This window comes from Aedes aegypti, chromosome 1 (genome assembly GCF_002204515.2).
Source record: "Aedes aegypti strain LVP_AGWG chromosome 1, AaegL5.0 Primary Assembly, whole genome shotgun sequence".
NCBI classification, from domain to species: domain Eukaryota; kingdom Metazoa; phylum Arthropoda; class Insecta; order Diptera; family Culicidae; genus Aedes; species Aedes aegypti.
The window spans coordinates 64,181,178-64,197,870 of record NC_035107.1 but is presented as its reverse complement, the minus strand read 5'-3'; the positions used below and the strand labels follow the sequence as shown (position 1 = coordinate 64,197,870).

The 16,693-nt window shown below is 41.9% G+C and overlaps 2 protein-coding genes across 2 annotated transcripts; one reads left to right on the top strand and one right to left on the bottom strand.

Moving 5' to 3' along the window:
- Positions 1-4,450: 4,450 nt before the first annotated feature.
- On the bottom strand, positions 4,451-6,307 carry LOC5564369 (transcription factor grauzone). Its single transcript, XM_001648665.2, has 2 exons — positions 5,968-6,307; positions 4,451-5,895 (listed from the first exon to the last, which is right to left on the bottom strand). Exons 1-2 carry the CDS (start codon positions 6,088-6,090, stop codon positions 4,510-4,512), a joined length of 1,509 nt encoding a protein of 502 aa, XP_001648715.2. The 5' UTR covers positions 6,091-6,307; the 3' UTR covers positions 4,451-4,509.
- A 7,494-nt stretch (positions 6,308-13,801) lies between these two features.
- On the top strand, positions 13,802-15,417 carry LOC5570760 (transcription factor grauzone). Its single transcript, XM_021838127.1, has 2 exons — positions 13,802-14,034; positions 14,092-15,417. The coding sequence occupies exons 1-2, from the start codon at positions 13,900-13,902 to the stop codon at positions 15,385-15,387; spliced, it is 1,431 nt and encodes a 476-aa protein (XP_021693819.1). The 5' UTR covers positions 13,802-13,899; the 3' UTR covers positions 15,388-15,417.
- Positions 15,418-16,693: the final 1,276 nt, after the last annotated feature.

Below are 16,693 nucleotides of genomic sequence, written 5' to 3'. Positions count from 1 at the left end.
CCGCATTTTTATCAACGAAAATTGTGCGTCGTCGATAAAGCTCACACAATTAAAAAAAAGCAAAACTGGGCATTTTCTTTTGGTTTTCAATATTCTTCAACATTGCCACTTTTTTTCATTTTTATTAAGAAGGCACTGACCGACACCATCTGATTTCATAACCGTAACTAATATGCTTGCTCATTACAATTTATCAGAATCACACTTTTCACTGTAGGAAAATCTATCCGGGTAGCAGCCGAAGCACCAGCGGAACCACGTAAAATCTAACACATTGAGCGCCATCCATGAATTCAATTTTCGCAAAAATGGAACACTTTTATCACTTTACGAAACTTTTACAAGAGCATTTTCAATTGGAATAACACCATCAGCCGATTATATTTGGCACCAGCCGAATCAAAAATTCGCCTGTTTGAATATCAAAAGCTTGTTCTTAAGACAAAGTTTTGATTTTCTATTAATAAGGGGATAGAGACATTTTACATATTTATCACATTTGGCTTGAATGCCCTCAATGTGATTTTTGAAAGTTAAATTCTTATCTAGCATGAGCCCTAGATACTTAACTTCATCTGACCAATTTATTGGAACCCCTCTCATTGTGACAACATGTCTACTTGAAGGTTTCAAATAATAAGCTTTGGGTTTATTAATTTTTTTTTTTTTTTATTTATTTATTTATTTTTTTTTTGTATGGTATTCAGTTGGAGCTGCCTGACAGCTTAACTTGTCAAGGCTGAACCCTCGGTCTGGCTTTTGCCAAGTTTCCCCTCTACCAGGACCAATACTCAGACGGACTAGGCAATGGCGCCCACATGAACACTGTTTTTTATTAGTATCAACAGCTTCATTAGAATTTGTTTGAAATAGTAGTGTAGAATTTGTTTGAAATAGTAGTGCGTTACTAATACTGTCTAGTCGAAATGGTTTTGAATAATTTGTCATTCAAGTGCTATTCTGATTACTATTGTCTTTTACGTAAGATTAGAGTCTTAAATGTCAAGTGTCTAGTAGTAGTTCTAGTTAATTTCATTTTTGTTGTTAAAAGTATTTATTGGTCATTACGTTCATATATCCTTAAAGAAAAAAGTCGCTTTCCTTGTCTGTTCAACAATTTTTCGAAACTAGCAAGTGTACCCTAATGATCGATCTCAGCGTCTTACTTTCCATAGTCATTTTTATAGTGAATATTGAAGAGTAAAGTTACCTTAGGCTTCTATTACAGTCTCCTACAAGATTCACTTTTCGGTGGCAAATGCAATGCTTCACAACGCCTACTTTCTACTTGTAAATTTTGCGAAAATGAAGCTGGAATTAGATTATTTATACCGCTGTTACAAAAGAGGTATTTCTTATTATGGCAATGTAAAAACCATATTAAAATAAGATTGTCGCCACTTATTTCTACTCAGTGAATCTACTAGTCATTTTCATAAGAATTCCTAAGTATTCCCTACGTCGTATATGATAACGATGTATCTAGCTAGCTAATAGTAAGAGTGGCTACGGATCATTCTGGTTAGCAAAAGGCAAACTGAACGTCACCAATAGTATTAATGTCCACTTCGAATAGATTAATTATTTGAAATGGGCATCAAGTCTATCAATGACGCAGAATGTCCGTTGGATCACATCCGAGATATTATTGCGTCTATGCCATATGAATTATGACGCGGCTTTAAGCAAAAAATGCCAAAATGTGATACCACCACTACAGGTTACGCCTTTGGTTTCCATCATATGGGCTAATGGATTATGCCCTCCCATCGCGGCAAGGTCGCATAACCAAGGGGAGGGTTTCAAATAAAGAGCTTTGGGTTTATGTGGGAATATTATTAGTTGAGTTTTGGAAGCATTTGGAGAAATCTTCCATTTTTGCAAGTATAAGAAAAAATATCACAAACAAAGATTTTTGACATCCCTGAGGTAACTTAGGTAAGTCAGATGTGAAAATATTGTATAATATTGGTCCCGAAATGCTGCCTTGAGGAACAACAGCTCTTACAGGAAGTCTTTCAGATCTGGAGTTCTGATAATTAACCTGAAGTGTACGATTTGATAGATAACTTTGAATTATTCTAACAATGTATGTTGGAAAATTAAAGTTTTTTTAATTTTACGATCAAACCTTCATGCCAAACACTGTGGAATGCTTTTTCTAGAAGAGTAAGACCAGTAGAATAGCCTTCAGATTTGTTGGAACATATCAAATTTGTAACACGTAAAAGTTGATGAGTGGTCGAATGTTCATGGCGGAATCCGAACTGTTCATTGGCAAAAATTGAATTTTCGTTTATGTGGGCCATCATTCTGTTCAAAATAACCTTTTCAAAAAGTTTACTGATGGAGGAAAGCAAACTGATTGGACGATAGCTAGAAACTTTCAGCTTCATCTAACCCTAAGGAATAATCCTGAATAGTGACCCGTGGAATTGCATGAAACATTTCAATCGTGAGTTATGAGAATTTGAGTTTTTCACAACACTACCAAATACTTAAATTTATTTGCCTAAATTGAGTTTCTCTCGAGGTTTCTCTATTCCTCTGTAGAAGGCGGTTACGGTCCTGTTCACATAGGATAATCAACGAGATAATTAAAATATTTTGAACAGACCGTTACGCGTTTATAATTTGGCCATTTACGGCAAATTCAAATGGAAGTGGCCAAGCGCGTAACGCTCTGTCCAAAATAAATAAAATACCCTACGAGCTGTTTTGTGGAGAACAACCTTTCAAGATAACGATAATACTTGTAGTGGCGGAAAGGTGTCGCCTGACAAGTTTGAACTTTGGAGACGTTAGTGAATTTGAACTTAGGCTGATACAAATATTAAATTTCTTTTATGTCCGAGACCACTTGGAAGGTACGAGGGGGGGGATAAAAATGAATAAGGAACAAAAAAACAAAAATGAAAAAAAAATTATTTTTTCGAATTTTTATTTTTAATGATGGTTGTTAAACTGTTTTTAATCGTCCTCTGGATCATTATTTTACTTTGTAAATTGAAAAAACCTAACTGATGTCAAAAAAATGATGAATCTTTTTTTTTCTCCCCTTCAAAATTTTCGGGTTTTCGAAGGGGGGGGGTGACATAAAAGAAAATTAATATTTGTATCAGCCTAATTTGGAATTATAAACTTGGAATTCTCGCATAACTTGTGATCTCACTTTAAAAGCCATACGTGGCCGCCCGAGCAAATGAATGGATTTACACGTTATTCAACAATGATACGATGAAGAGAAGACACTTCTCTATCTCCCAGTGCTGCTAGTTTTCATCCTGGTCTGTTCATTTGCTTAGAAACAAGGAGCTACATACTCGGTTACCAATCGCTTTTAGGGCGAGATCGCAAGTTAGGCGAGAATTTTATTTTGCAGCGTTTGGTGGGGCAATAAAAGCGCAAGTCAGTCCAAAGCCGGGGGCAGGGATAGGTAGTGGCCGTAATAGTCTATGCGGACCGCTTGAACACCATCGGAAAGGATAGGAAGGGTTGGGATAGGGTATCGGGAATTGGACAAAACTTGACAATTTAATGCGATTAATGCAGCAAAATGTTAATGTGCTGAAAGCAATTTAATTTGAGTTTTGAAGTTTGATTTGACTTATTAAAATTCCAAATAGATTGACCATTGTACAAGTAAGAAATAATAACCTGGTCTTCTAGAAATTTTATAAACAAAAACAAGAAAATAATAAGAACATGAGAGTGATGCTAAGGGCTGCGATGGCACGATGCGACGCTTTAGGAGCTTTTGATAATGATTGAACATTACTATAAAGAACGCAATTCACGCGATGGTGACAACTTTACAAACTTTATCTGTTTTTATCATATATATTTTTATATTATTTATTACTATATTTGAAGCTACATTGTACTTATTAAGTATTAGGTATTATTCTATGTTTTTTATCACTATTGATATTATCAAGGCCAGAATTCCCAGTGAGGGAAGCATTTTATAGTACTAGAACACCATAGAAGATCGCTAAACATCACCTAATCATGGAACGGCTTTTTGCTCTATTATTTTAAGTAGATGCTATTGATCTCCTTTTGCTCTTATCCGCAACCCAGTGCACGCGTCCTGTTGGGTTTCGAAAACCTCGTAGAAGATTACAAACCATCATTGGCATTTCCAAAGGGTCTGATTGTGCTCCTAACCCACCCTCAGTTTGTAATCTTCTCACCAGCTCGAAATTATATTTTCGAAGTGAAAGTAATTTTGATGAGTGATAACCGTACTAGGCAGTAGTTTAACCAGGATCTTTAGGTCAGAAGACAAAACTAAATTTTGTAATAAAAAGGTTGCCATTGCTTTGAAATTTACCCACTATCTAATCAAAGCTACTAACAACAGCGATCAATTATCAAAACTCCTCGCTCCCTGGAAAATATAATCCCGATCCCAGGGAAGTTTTTTTTCGAATATTGAGAACAAATGTTTACCAAAGTCGTATTTTCCAGTTTTTAATACCATTTAATCTAATAAACTAAAAAACACTATTGAGCCGAACTGCCATCTTCCCCGGCTTCGTCCACCTCCTTATTGCCATATCTGGCCTTGGTGTACTGCTGCCACTCCTCCGGGTGAGCTTTCTTCCTGTGCGAGTACATGGTGGCGTTGGAGAAGAACTTCATTTCGCAGAACAGGCACTTATACAGCGGTTCCCCCGTGTGCGCGTTGGCCACGTGTTCCTTCAGCGTTACCGGGTGCGAATACACCTTACCGCACAGATCGCAAACGCAGGACGTATTGTTCAGATGTCGTCGTTCGACGTGCTCCTTCAAGGCGGCCAAATTGATCGACACGTGATCGCACTCGTCACATTTGTGCTGCCCTTCGCTTCGATGTCGGCCCATGTGTTTCTTCCAGTACCGTAGGTTCTTTTGCCATCGCTTGCAGATGGGACACTGCTTTTTCAGCTGTTCTTCGGTGTATTCGTGGGACAACCGATGCTCTAGGAACATCCATCGCCTGGCAAAGGGTTTCGAGCAAATCTCACAGATGTAGTTGGGTTTCTTCTCGTGAAGGGAATCTATGTGCAGTCTTAGATTTGTTCGAGTCTTGAAGGATTTACCACAGAGATCGCAGGTTGGTTTCTCTTTCTTCGACGCCTCATGGCGGGCCATGTGCCGTTCGAACAGGTGTTGTCTAGTGAAAGATCGTGGACACTGCTCGCAATTGATGAGCGAGGGAATTTCGCTCCGATGTACTCGCTCCTTGTGGCGAATGTATCCTATCCGGAGATTGTACGTTTTACCGCAAAACTCGCATTTGAACGTTTCCGGGTTGAACACCTTCTGGACGTGCTGATGCAGCACGTTCTGATTAATGAATTTTACGTTACAGCATACTATGTAGGACTTGCCATGAGCTGCTTGCATATGGCGACGAAACGCAATGAAGCCTTCAAATTTCATAGGACATTCTTCACATTCGTACGGTTTGTGCTGTTTGATAAAATCATCCTGCTTTTGTCTCTTTTGGTTCAACAATTCTACTCGCTTCCTGACCATCTCCCTTTTAGTAATTTTTTTACCGTTGCTATTAGCTTTCATCGACAGTTCATTCTGTTCCTCCTGAATCTCAACCTTAGTTTCTTCACAAAAAAGTGATTCTTGTTCCACTACTATGTCAGACTCCATGCCTCTATCCGAGATTCCATCATCCACTGCATGCTGTCCTGCTTCTACTTTCTGGTCTATCTGATTCTGAGGATCGCTAAGAAATTCCACTTCAAATTCAATCTGTTCCTGTTTGATAAAAACCGTGTTGGGTTGCGCCAGTTGATCATGGAGCTGCTTTACCTCCTCATAATAACGATGGAATTGGTCCACCTTCTGCCAGCAGAGCTCACAGATGATGGCCGTTTGCAGGGCATCCTCCTAGAATCGAATTGGTTGAAATGTCAAGTTTGGTCTATGCCATCGATCGCAACCTCATACCTAGATACTTACCTCGAACCAGAAATGCTTACAGATAATGTTGCTGATGGTCAGTTGTGATTCTTTTGTAGAATCTAACATAGGGAGGGAATCCATCGTTTTTTGGTCACACATAAAACAAGGTTGATCATCCATGGCTACGTGTGCAACTAGGGAATTATTCCAACTTTGCTTATAATATTTTAAATTTTATGAAAGATGCTGTCGAGAACTTCGAAGACACTAATGAAATGTGGCGATGATGTGTTGCATCGTTGTTTGTCTTGTCCATTTTGTCACACGTTTCAGTTACCTGCGCTAACGGTGTTGGGTCATTTGGCATAATATTGCTTGTCACAAAGATCATTCGGCGAGTTTCTTAAGTTGTTTTCAGTGCAGACCCGTAATCCAAATTTGATATTTTAAATTTAATGAAAGATTTCATTTCATTTCATTTATTTATTCAAATATAGTAACACAAGCCTCGCGAAACATTAGGGGAAAAGCACTAATTTTCGACCCACAAGAAATCTGTGCCAATTTTCGGATTTCCATACAAAGTAGGCCAAAATCATATGAATGGGTCGAAAATTAATGCTAGGTCGAAAATTGGTGCTTTTCCCCTACTAAAGGACCTATGTACAAATGAGAGGCTCTCTTTGTTTACTTTCTCTTTGATCAATAACTGAGTCACATTATCCTCTTCTGTTGCGTTTTTTGTATGAAACGCTAGTCATGCAAACTGCCTTTCGATCTGTAGTGAAAAATTTCCCAAAAGCTTTAGTATTCCACTGTTATAATCGAAAGAGAACGAGAGAGGAGAGAATCTCTCATTTGTGCATAGGTCTTTTAGTAATGTTTCGCGAGAAGTCATCACCTAATGATTTTCAATGTACAGGGGGTAGGCAAAATGATTGAGATAGGCAAAATTTTGCCTAAATTCAAATGCTTATAACTTTATGAAAAATTGATGAAATTCGATGCATCCGGAAGCAGTCGACGGCAAATTTGGTCTAATTTCTGGAACTTGCTTGGCCATGGTTGTTGGCCACTGGCCATCGGAGATATTCCGGATTTTCCGAGGTCATCTCCAAATGGCATTTTTTCTGTCGCTTATATTTTTGTGCGGTGTGCAGTTGTATATCGATGTTTACAATTTTCCTAGAAAGGGGCCGTCCATAAATGACGTAGCATTTTTTCACTGATTTTTTACACCCCCTCCCCCCTCGTAGCATTTAGTCACAAATGTTGATACCCCCCCCTTGGAAAATACGTAGCATATCAAGCAAACAGAAAATATGAATAAAATTAAAAAGGTTGATTCTATGTCTTGTTAACACATGGAACAACAATATTTTACGAGTCGAGAAGGTATTGATTTTTATTTAAATCAATAAGGCTGATACAAATATAAATTTTCTTTTATGTCACCCCCCCCCCCCCCTTTAAAAAATCCGAAAATTTTGAAGGGGAGAAAATCATTTTCTTCACATCATTAAGGTTTTTTTTCATTTTTAAAGCAAAAAACAGGTAAAATAGTGATCCAGATGACAATTTAAAATAGTTTAACAACTATCGTTAAAAATAAAAATTCGAAAAAAAAACTACTTTTTTTCATTTTTATTTTTTTGTTCCTTATTTATTTTATACCAATATGGGCATCAAACTTCAATATTTTCAAAGATGATGCTTCTAGAACCATTTTGAGCACCATCGGCTGCCATGGCGTATAATGTCAAAATACATGAACTATTAACAAAATATAACGTAAATGCATGTTGAACAACGAAAAATATATTTTTATTACAAATAATATTAAAATATATATAATTCTAAATAAATAAAATATGTTTGTTTATCCATTTATTCCAAATACCAGTGTTGACAGACTTACACTCAAATCTCAAACAATGAGCTCTCCCGAGAGGACAAACTCATTAGATATCTACTTCGAACAGCTCATGCTGTTCAGTTCCCTGCCATCTTGCTTGTCCCGGGAATCCGGATTAAAATTGATGCTTGTCCCGGAAAATTCCGGGATTCCGGGATTACTAAAATGTTTAATAAAACCACAGGTAATGTGATAAAACTTATATTACAGTGGGATTCCGTTTTTGACATGCTCCGGTTTTGCATGTGCAAGTGCGATATTCAAGCATGCCATGGAATAATTAGAGTATAAGTTAATTCGAAATAAACTCTCAGTTATCGTTAGACCATCAACCAAGTCGGTTATACTTTCATTTAACTCCAAGAGGTTATGGGCCCAGTGCTTGGGCATCCATTGCCGTAGAAACCGATCAACAAGGTGAAAATTTTTTCTGAAGCTGAAGCCGAAATGGAGAAAGTTTAAGTCCCGAAGCTCAATGGATCAAATTATAGCAGCTGGAAGTTCAGCACCGAATTGCTGCTTATCCGAGAAGACCTTTGGAAGTTTGTCACCAAGCCCCGACCGGAAGAAGTAGCTGCGACGGAAAACGCTCCGGGGAATGCTGCTGCTATCGATGCTTGGGATTCCGGAGATCAACGTGCTCGAGCGACGATCGGTCTCTTGATGGACAGCAACCTGCATGGCCTCATCAAGCAGACGAAAACGGCTCGTGAAGCATGGGAACGATTGATGGACCATTTCGAGAAGCCGACGCTGACATCCAAGGTATCGTATCTGCGGAATTTGATTGCCAAGCGGTACTGTGAAGGCGACGACATGGAGAAGCATGTGAACGAAATGGAAGATATTTTCGACCGTCTCTCCGTGGCAGGACTGGCACTCGACGGGCAGCTGCAGGTTGCGCTGGTGCGGAGTAGTCTTCCCAAAACGTTCAACACCCTGACGACCGCGTTGGAGAGCCGAACGGACGACGAGCTGACGCTGGACGTCGTTAAGACCAAACTGATCGACGAAGTGACGAAGCAGGGTAGTTTCGGCGAATCCGTTCTGAAGGTTGGATCCGGTAAGAAGGTAATTGTTTGCCACTATTGCAAAAAGCCGGGTCACAAGCAACGGGAATGCCGCAAACAAGCCAGTGATCAAGATTCGGAAACGAAGAGCGACCAGAAACACCGGAAAAATCCATCCAAAGCGAAGGTGGTTCGTGATACGACGAATGGCAGCTGCGCTTTTACAGCGAAGGAGACCAAGAGAACCGGAAGCTGGATCGTTGACTCGGGGGCGACATCGCACATGTGCTCCGAGCGGTGCTCCTTTCTCAACCTGGATGAAGTCATACACGAAAAAGTTACTCTGGCCGACGGGACGATGACAGCTGCGAAAGGTAAAGGTACGTGCGAAGTGGATTGCTGCGATCTGGAAGGTAACAAACGTTCAATTACACTTTCGGATACTTTGTTCGTGCCGGGTTTGGAGTCGAATTTAATTTCGGTTCGCAAGCTCGTTGCTAAGGGCGGAAAGGTGATTTTTGACACCGAAGACTGTCGCATCATGAAGGGTGAGCAGGTTGCTGCGGTGGCGGTTGTGTCCGGTGGATTGTATTGCATCAAGAATGCCCACAACGCCGTGAAAATCGACGAGAAGATGCACACGCGGAACTGTCAGCATGTGTGGCACAGGAAGCTTGGTCACCGGGATAACGACGCCGTCCAAGAGCTATTTAGGAAGAAGCTAGCGAACACTTCAAGATTGTGGTATTCGGTCCATTTGTGAGTGCTGCCAAGAAGCGAAGTTTCCAAGACTCACGTTTCCGCAGCAAAGCAAGAATCGATCTAAACAACCGTTGGATCTGCTCCATGTGGATGTGTGCGGTCCGATGAAAAATGTCACCCCAGGAGGATGTCGGTACTACCTCACAGTCACCGACGACTATTCCCGTTACACAACCGTGTTTTTCCTGCGGGAGAAATCAGACGTTGAAGAGAAGCTGAAACATTTTGTGATGGAGGTGAAGACTACGTTCGGCAGGCCGCCGAAGGTCATTCGTTCCGACAACGGTGGTGAGTTCAAGAACAAGTCGTTAGAGACGTTCTTCAAGAAGGAAGGCATCAGGCAGCAGTTCACTACACCACACACCCCTCAGCAAAATGGAATCGCAGAACGCAAAAACCGCACGCTGAACGAAATGGCGCGGTGCATGCTTCTGGATGCAGAATTACCGACAAAGTACTGGGCGGAGGCTGTGAACACCGCAAGTTACCTTCAAAATCGATTCCCCACGAGATCACTGGAGGTCACACTATACGAAGCATGGTGGGGAGAAAAGCCGGATTTAAGCCACGTGCAGCCGTTTGGTACTGACGCGTATGTTTGGATTCCGAAGCAAAACCGGACGAAGTTAGATGCAGCAGCCCAGAAGATGACTTTCGTCGGTTATTCCACACAGCAGAAGGCATATCGTTTTTTGGATAGGAGCTCTGGGTGTGTCATCAACAGCCGAGATGCTCGTTTCTTGCCGACGCGAAGTTCACCAGCCGATGAAGAAACTAATGGAAGTATCATCGAATATCACTTCCCTTCGACCGTCAATTCCAAACTTAATTCCTTTCCTATCGTTGCAGGGGACGTTCTCGGTGAGCTAGCAGACGACGAGGAGGAAGAGGTACTTGCGTCGAATCAACGATCGAATCACGAAGAAGGCAGAGATCGAAATGATACGTCGATCGAGTCGCACGAAGACACTACACTCACCGAGGCCAATGAACGTCCCCTCAACGCACCGAGAGGACCTTTGTCGACGAGTACGCCGATTCGTGTGTCAAGCCGTGCAACTAAAGGAGTACCACCGTTTCGTTTCCGAGAAACTAGCAGCTTAGCAAGTCAGCGTACGATGGAGCCGAGGACGTTAGCAGAAGCTTTAGCGAGCGCAGAGCGGGAACAATGGAAGATCGCGATGGATGAGGAGTATGCAGCACAGCAAGAAAACTCCACCTGGGATATCGTCCGTCTCCCCGCTAACCGCAAACCAATAGGCTGCCGGTGGGTTTTCCAGAAGAAGTTTGACGAACACGGAAAGGTAGCAAGATACAAGGCTCGATTAGTTGCCCAGGGATGCAGCCAAAAATATGGAACCGACTATGACGAGGTCTATGCGCCGGTTGCCAAACACACCACGTTGCGGGCACTTTTGACAATTGCAGCGCGCCAGAAGATGCAGGTGAAGCATGTCGACATCAAGACCGCTTATTTGAATGGCAAGCTTTCGGAGACCATTTACATGCGTCAACCGCCCGGATACGAATCCGGAAATCCCGACGATGTATGCCATTTGAGGAGGAGCTTGTATGGCTTGAAGCAAGCTGGAAGGGTCTGGAACCGGACTATCACCGACGTTTTGAAGGAGTTGGGATATGAAGCCACGGAAGCCGACAACTGCCTTTTCACGAAGACAGATGGATCATCGTTCATCCTCCTCTACGTAGATGACATGCTGATCGTCACCAAGGAGGACAGGGAGTATGAGCGAGTACGAAAGCACCTGGAGAGAAATTTCAAAATTAGTTGTCTGGGTAATGTGAAGAATTACCTTGGCATTCACATCGAGCGGCAAGAGGATGGAAGTTTTCTTCTCAGTCAAGAAAGCTACATCGAAAGAATGCTTTTCAAATTCGAAATGGAGCAAGCGAAACCATCACCAATTCCGATGGATCCAGGATACGTCACCGCAGAGCAAAAGGAGGAGAAGAAAATGGCCACCGCCGAAAAGTACCAGAGCCTGGTGGGAGGTTTACTCTACGTTGCCGTTTGCACGCGGCCTGATTTGGCAATAACAGCGTCCATTCTTGGGCGTAAAGTCAGCAAACCGACGGAAAGCGATTGGACGGAAGCAAAGCGAGCGTTGCGGTATTTGAAAGGTACCGCTAAACAGAAGTTGAAGCTAGGTGGAAGCGGCAATCTCAAGGGATATGCGGACGCCGATTGGGCAGGCGACCGAACCGACCGGAAGTCCAATTCCGGATTTTTATTCAAACTTGGAGAAGGAACCATTAGTTGGACAGCTCGAAAGCAGGAGTGTGTGACTTTGTCTTCCACCGAAGCGGAATATGTCGCACTCGCCGAAGCCAGCAAGGAGTTGTTATGGCTACTAAAGCTGATGCGAGGATTGGGGTTGGACATCCAACACCCAGTGACCATCCACGAGGACAACCAAAGTTGCATCAGTATGCTGAACGCCGAAGGTGGGACCAGACGGACAAAGCACATCGATACCAGGTACAATTTCGTCCGGGATTTGGCTACGTCTGGGATCGTTGAAGTGAAGTATAAGTTGTTTTCATTTACAGCCATGCGAAAAAATACTTACTGGCTAAGTTGTTTTCACTCAATCGGCAGATCAAATAACTCAACTTCCAGTACTGTGCCACTTACACAAATTTGAGGTAACGCACTAAGGTTCGGTTTTTGGGTTGTTTTGCTCTTCGCTCTTTGACAACAATAGAAGGAGCGAATGAAATGGGGAGAGAAAAATAACTCAAAAGTGAGTTAAAAAATACTCAAATATGGGTTTTCTGTTTTCTCCGTGTATGCTTCTCGAGAATTTTTAGCATTTCGATCACTTTCTCTTTATTTCATGTGTTACGCGCCAGGGTCTGGTACTGGTTGGGCACTTTGCGAATCTTTTCTGAAAACCGCAGACCCTCGAAAAAGTTGCGCGCCGATCGCTCATGCGCCGAGTTGTGATCAGTCAAAACGATTTAAAACGCTTGCTACTTGAAAACAAGAAGGTACGAAAATGTTTATTCCATATGTTTTTTATCGATTAAACAATTATGATCGCTGTCCAGTTTAGAACTGAAGCCCTAAAAGTGATTCAATTCCTCGGCGAGACATTTTGACATTTCTTTATTTACTTTTTGGCTGGCGCACAACTCGGCGCATGGGCCACTGGCGCGTAACTTGTTGGACAGTCTACGGATTAAAGTAAAGATTCGCAATATGTTAATCAGTCCACAGTCCGGGAAGTCTCCCTCTCTGCTACATACTCGGTTACCAATCGCTTTTGGGGCGAGATCGCAAGTTATGCGAGAATTTCATTTTGCAGCGTTTGGTGAGGCAATAAGAGCTCAAGTCAGCACAAGGCCGGGGACAGGGCTAGGTAATGGCCGTAATAGTCTATGCGGACCGCTTGAACACCATCGGAAAGGATAGGAAGGGTTGGGGTAGGGTATAGGGAATTGGAGAAGACTTGACAATCTAATGCAATTAATGCTGCAAAATATTAATGTGCCGAAAGGAATTCAATTTGAGTTTTGAAATTTGATTTGACTTATTAAAATTCCAAATAGACCGACCATTGTACAAGTAAGAAATAATAAGCTGGTCTTCTAGAAATTTTATAAGCAAAAACAACAAGATAATAACAACATGAGAGTGATGCTAAGGGCTGCGATGGCACGATGCGACGCTTTTGGCAGCTTTTGATAATGATTGAACATTACTATAAAGAACGCAATTAACGCGATGGTGACAACTTTACAAACTTTATCTGTTTTTATCATATACAGATATACAATTATAATTCAGTTCACTGATTGACGATGCTGATATAAAAATATTTGATATTATTAGTTCATTTGTTTGTGTGATGTAGGAGTTATTGATGAAAAAGTTTTATTTACTCTTGATGATATTATTTCCCTGACCAGAATTATTCTATTTTGAGCACCCTTTTCGAAGCCATTCTATCCAGGTATCCATTTCATGCATAATCATGCAACCGATACGCAAGTTATGCGAGAATTGAACTTGAATCGAAATGCTATTCGGTACATCTCTAGTCTTTTTCCTTGGAGTGGTCAACAATATGGGAAAGCACTGTAGGTAAAAGCTATGCAACAAAACCATCGCAACATCAGAAACGTTTATTTTGTTGCACGGATGCACCGTATGCAACGCTAGACAACGACGTGACATCCACCGACTTTTGTCGCATCAAAGCCATCTAAACAGGTAAAAAGTGCATTCATGGCAGTGCACTTATTAATTAGCAGCAACATGCCCGGACACAATCCAAAATGAATCCAATTTTGGACAGTAGGACATGTTTTCTTTGCTTACAAAATACTGAAAATTCCAACTGGACACCAGATTTCGAAGGAGATTCCAAATTAAGCATCTCATATCTAATCGTGCTGCATTTTTGGTTTCAGGTGAGGGATATACCTATTCTCTGTGAAGTGCAGTGTGTGATATCTTGGCAATTGCAGGAAGACGAATTGCGGGGTGCCGTCGTATGCCAATCATGCTGGGACAAAGTGAATCAATTCCATCAATTCTACCAAGAAGTTAAAATAAGTCACGATCAGTTGAAATCCCAACCGCTCCCGACAGTGATCATCAAACAGGAAGCACTGGACATTGAGGAAGAACAGATTGTGGAAACTAACAACAGCACAGCGACGGTGAAGGATGTGGATTGGAAGCCAGTGCCGGTTAAAACGGAACCGTGCGAAGAGCAAACCGAACCACCCGTTGCTCAGGAGAAGACGAAGAGAGAGTTGAAACCCTTCTCACTTGATGGACGTTCCAGATTTCGGAAGCAGCTGAAGGCTCGATACCGCAAAGCACAAGACGACGTAATCAAGAAGCACATGCAATACCAGTGCGATGATTGCGACGTGAAATTCGAGAGCTTTTGTACGGCTCTCCAGCACAGGAAACGGGAACACAATCAAGCTTCGGTCAAGTGCTGCGAGCGGCAGTTCAAGACACGTTCCATGCTGCACCGGCACGCGATGAATCCGGGACCGTTTCCGTGCGAGACGTGCGGGAGGGTTTTCAGATTTATGACTGGGTATCAGCGCCACAAGAAGGAGGTGCATGATGAACTGAACGAAGTGTCCTTCAAATGCAACCGATGCTCGGAAGTGTTCACCGATCAGGACACGTTGAAGCGGCACCAGGCGGAACATGAACGGTCAGTGTGCGGGGATTGCGGCAAGCAGTTTCGAACGCGCAATGGCCTGCAGAAGCACACGAAAGCCGTCCACCAGGAGCCCACGGATTACATTTGCAAGATCTGCTCTAAGGGGTTCTACAGGCGGTCGCTGTTTGTGGAGCATCTGAAAACGCACGAGAAGACCCCGGACGAATTGAAGGAACAGTGCGAGGTGTGTAAAAAGTGGCTGAAGAACCATTTATCGTGGGAGAAGCACGTGCAGCGGCATCAGTTCGAAGGCCAGTTCAAGTGTGACGAGTGCGATCACGTGTCGGTCAATTTGCTTTCTCTGAAGGTGCACAAGAAACGACGGCACGGTTCGGACAAGGAAGAATACCAGTGCGAGTTGTGCGATAAGAGTTATACGCGCAAGCAATCGTTGAAGGAACATGTGGCAAATGCCCACACGGGTGAACCCCTGTACGAGTGCCAGTACTGCCTGAAGGGGTTCTTCTCCAACGCTACCATGTACGCCCACCGGAAAAAGGATCATCCACAGGAGTGGCTGCAGAATCACGCTACTAAGTTCACCAGTAGGGAGGGGGGTTCCAACGACGGTCAATGACCAGTACACATTCCATGATATTCAAGCAAAGGAACCATTTATCATTTTTGTGATGACAAGCTCCATTTGCTGGGCTGGTAGCGAGTGAATGTCTAGGAAAAAGAGAATAGTTATACCTTCTAACTAAAGAAAAGAGACCTAACAGGAACCAAGCGAACAAAAAGGAATTCGAAGATGGAAATTTGATTCCTCATAAAATCTGACCCAGACACTTCTCTTAGAAAATTTATAAGACTTCTTTTGGGAATTCCTCTTAACATTACGTTAAGTAGTACTGATCGTATGAAATACTGATTAAAAAGAATTGAATTTATTTAAGCACAACCACAGAAATTAACTCACTTCTCCTAAGATTCTATTTAAAAAAAATCAAGGATATCCTGTCCTCCAGGAATTTGTCCAGTGTTTTAAAACGACTTCCAGTAGGTCTTTCTCCAAGATTCGCATTCAGAGCATCTGAAAAGAGTTCAACCATTTATTTTTCCAAAGATGCCCGCAGAGATTTATACTATTAGGAATTCTTCCAGAAATACTTTAAGAAATTGCCCAAGGAAGTCTTCAAATACTTTTTCTAGGCAATCTTTTCCAGCGAAATGTGAGTACCGTGTGGTCTTTTGATTCGATTGCATGTTCCTGTGCGACGAGCCACGGAATCAAGACCAATCGTGTTCGGTTCGCGTTGCTCGAGTGCGAAAAATTGGGGTAGGTAATGTCTGTTACATTACCGCGGAGTTGACGTAGGACTACTATGGACACAACTTCGATCAATTCTGGGTCAGACTCTAACAACAGTGCGGTAGCTTTTTGCAGATGATAGGATGTTTGATGATAGATGATAGGTGCTGTGATTTGAGTATTCAATTACGTTATGGTTTAAGGGAGATCTGTCATTTGGTTTGGAAGCTTTTTCAGAGTTTCGGATTTTGAAGTAAAATACTTTAAAAAATCAGTGGGGTTGTGTACAACACACGACTGCATGACGTTAACTACGCCATGTGATTTGCTGCATTTGAATTTAAGTCAATTGTCATAATTGCAACCTTCCTTTAGTTATAATTCAAAATGTAATGGTTTGTGAATTTAACGTTCAACGGTCCGTCATCGTAATCATTGTCATTATCGAAGCTTAAAAAGCAGTTTTTCTGTTCAAAACTGAAAATTATTCGATGAAAATGTGTTCACTGTATTTCAGTTGGAGAATATAATACAGTGAACATATTTCCGGTAAACTTTTTTTAATTTGGAAAGAAAAAAACTGCTTTTGAAAATTCCGAAATCAATGACGGATCCTGCCCCCTTAAGAACA